The 1,341-nt window shown below is 56.7% G+C and overlaps 2 protein-coding genes across 2 annotated transcripts in view; one reads left to right on the forward strand and one right to left on the reverse strand.

The window, feature by feature from the left end:
- The window catches only part of CCT7 (chaperonin containing TCP1 subunit 7), a 9,030-nt gene extending 9,019 nt beyond the window's left edge, over positions 1 to 11 (reverse strand). Inside the window, exon 1 of the mRNA XM_029963715.1 lies at positions 3 to 11. Within this exon, the coding sequence (XP_029819575.1) occupies positions 3 to 11 (9 nt within the window). The remainder of the gene's footprint in view (positions 1 to 2) is intronic.
- The window catches only part of PRADC1 (protease associated domain containing 1), a 3,363-nt gene continuing 2,031 nt past the window's right edge, over positions 10 to 1,341 (forward strand). Inside the window, exons 1-2 of the mRNA XM_029963716.1 lie at positions 10 to 118; positions 866 to 966. Coding sequence (XP_029819576.1) covers positions 10 to 118; positions 866 to 966 — 210 coding nt within the window. The remainder of the gene's footprint in view (positions 119 to 865; positions 967 to 1,341) is intronic.

Below are 1,341 nucleotides of genomic sequence, written 5' to 3' on the forward strand. Positions count from 1 at the left end.
ACTCCCCGCATGCCGGCCCCGTTGCGATTCACCGCCGGGACCCGTGGAGGGATGCGGGGGCATTTCCCCTCGCTGCGCCCCGACCTAATTGCGTTTCTCCTCCTGCATCCCGGCCTGGGTGCATTTCCCCTCCTGCATCCCGATCTGGGTGCAATTCCCCTCCTGCATCCCAATCCAGCTACATTTCCCCTCCTGCATCCCGATCTGGGGGCAATTCCCCTCCTGCACCTCAATCCCGGTGCAGTTCCTCTCCTGCCCCCCAATTCAGGTGCATCTCCCCTCCTGTGTCCCGTTCCAGGTGCATTTCCCTCGGTGCACCCCGACCTAATTGCTTTTCCCCATCCAGCACCCCAATCCACCTGCATTCCCCCTTGGTGCACCCCGAGCCCGTTGCATTTCCCTTCCTGAACCCCAATCCAGGCGCACATCCCTTGGCTGCATTCTGACCCCGTTGCATTTCCCCTCTGTGCCCTGTGATCCAGGTGGATTTCCCATCACTGCATCCCAGTTCCATGACATTTCCCCTCCTGCACGCCAACCCAAGTGAACTTCCCCTCTCTTCACCTCAATCCTTATCCCCTCCATGGTACATTTGCATTTTCCTCTTCCCCTTGTGCACCCCAGTCCACCCCAATCCCAGTGCCTTTCCCCTCCCTCCCTTCTTAGCTCCTGGGAACTGTTGTATCTCCCCTTGGAGCATCCCAAAACCCGACATTTTGGGTCCCGGGCCCATCCAGGACCCAACATCCCAAAGGGTGTGTTCCCTCCCCCGTGGTTCAGGAGGGATAAGTGAGAATTTTCCCATTTTTTCAGGGATTTTCCCTGGGGTTTTCCTTGCCTCTCACCTCTCTCCATTCACCCCCAGGTCTACGCATCCATGAATACTTGTACTTCCAAGTGCTCAGTCCCGGGGACATCCGTTACATCTTCACTGCCACTCCAGCCAAGGATTTTGGTGGCGTGTTTGTAAGTATTTAAAACTCAGTTTGTCACTCTGGGTCCCTCCATCCCAATATTTCTCCTTTGTGGGACTCAGTGATTTGGATTTTTGATAAGAACAGAGCTAATCGCTCTTCCATGAGCATCCTTGGCCTCAGCAGGCTTCCAGAGGCAGGGATTGGGCTGGCTGTGTGGCACTTGGAATGGGGCACCTGGAAGCTCAAAATCTCCACAAATGAGCAGGATATGGGACATTGAGGGGCTGAAATGTGTCCAGGGAAGGGAAGGGAGCTGGGGAGGGATCTGGAGCACCAGGAGAGGCTGAGGGAGCTGGGGGGGCTCAGCCTGGAGAAAAGGAGGCTCAGGGGGGACCTTCTGGCTCTGCAACTCCCTGACAGGAGG

Source organism: Manacus vitellinus, unplaced genomic scaffold, assembly GCF_001715985.3.
Source record: "Manacus vitellinus isolate BGI_N305 unplaced genomic scaffold, ASM171598v3 scaffold_61_pilon, whole genome shotgun sequence".
Taxonomy (NCBI): Eukaryota; Metazoa; Chordata; class Aves; order Passeriformes; family Pipridae; genus Manacus; species Manacus vitellinus.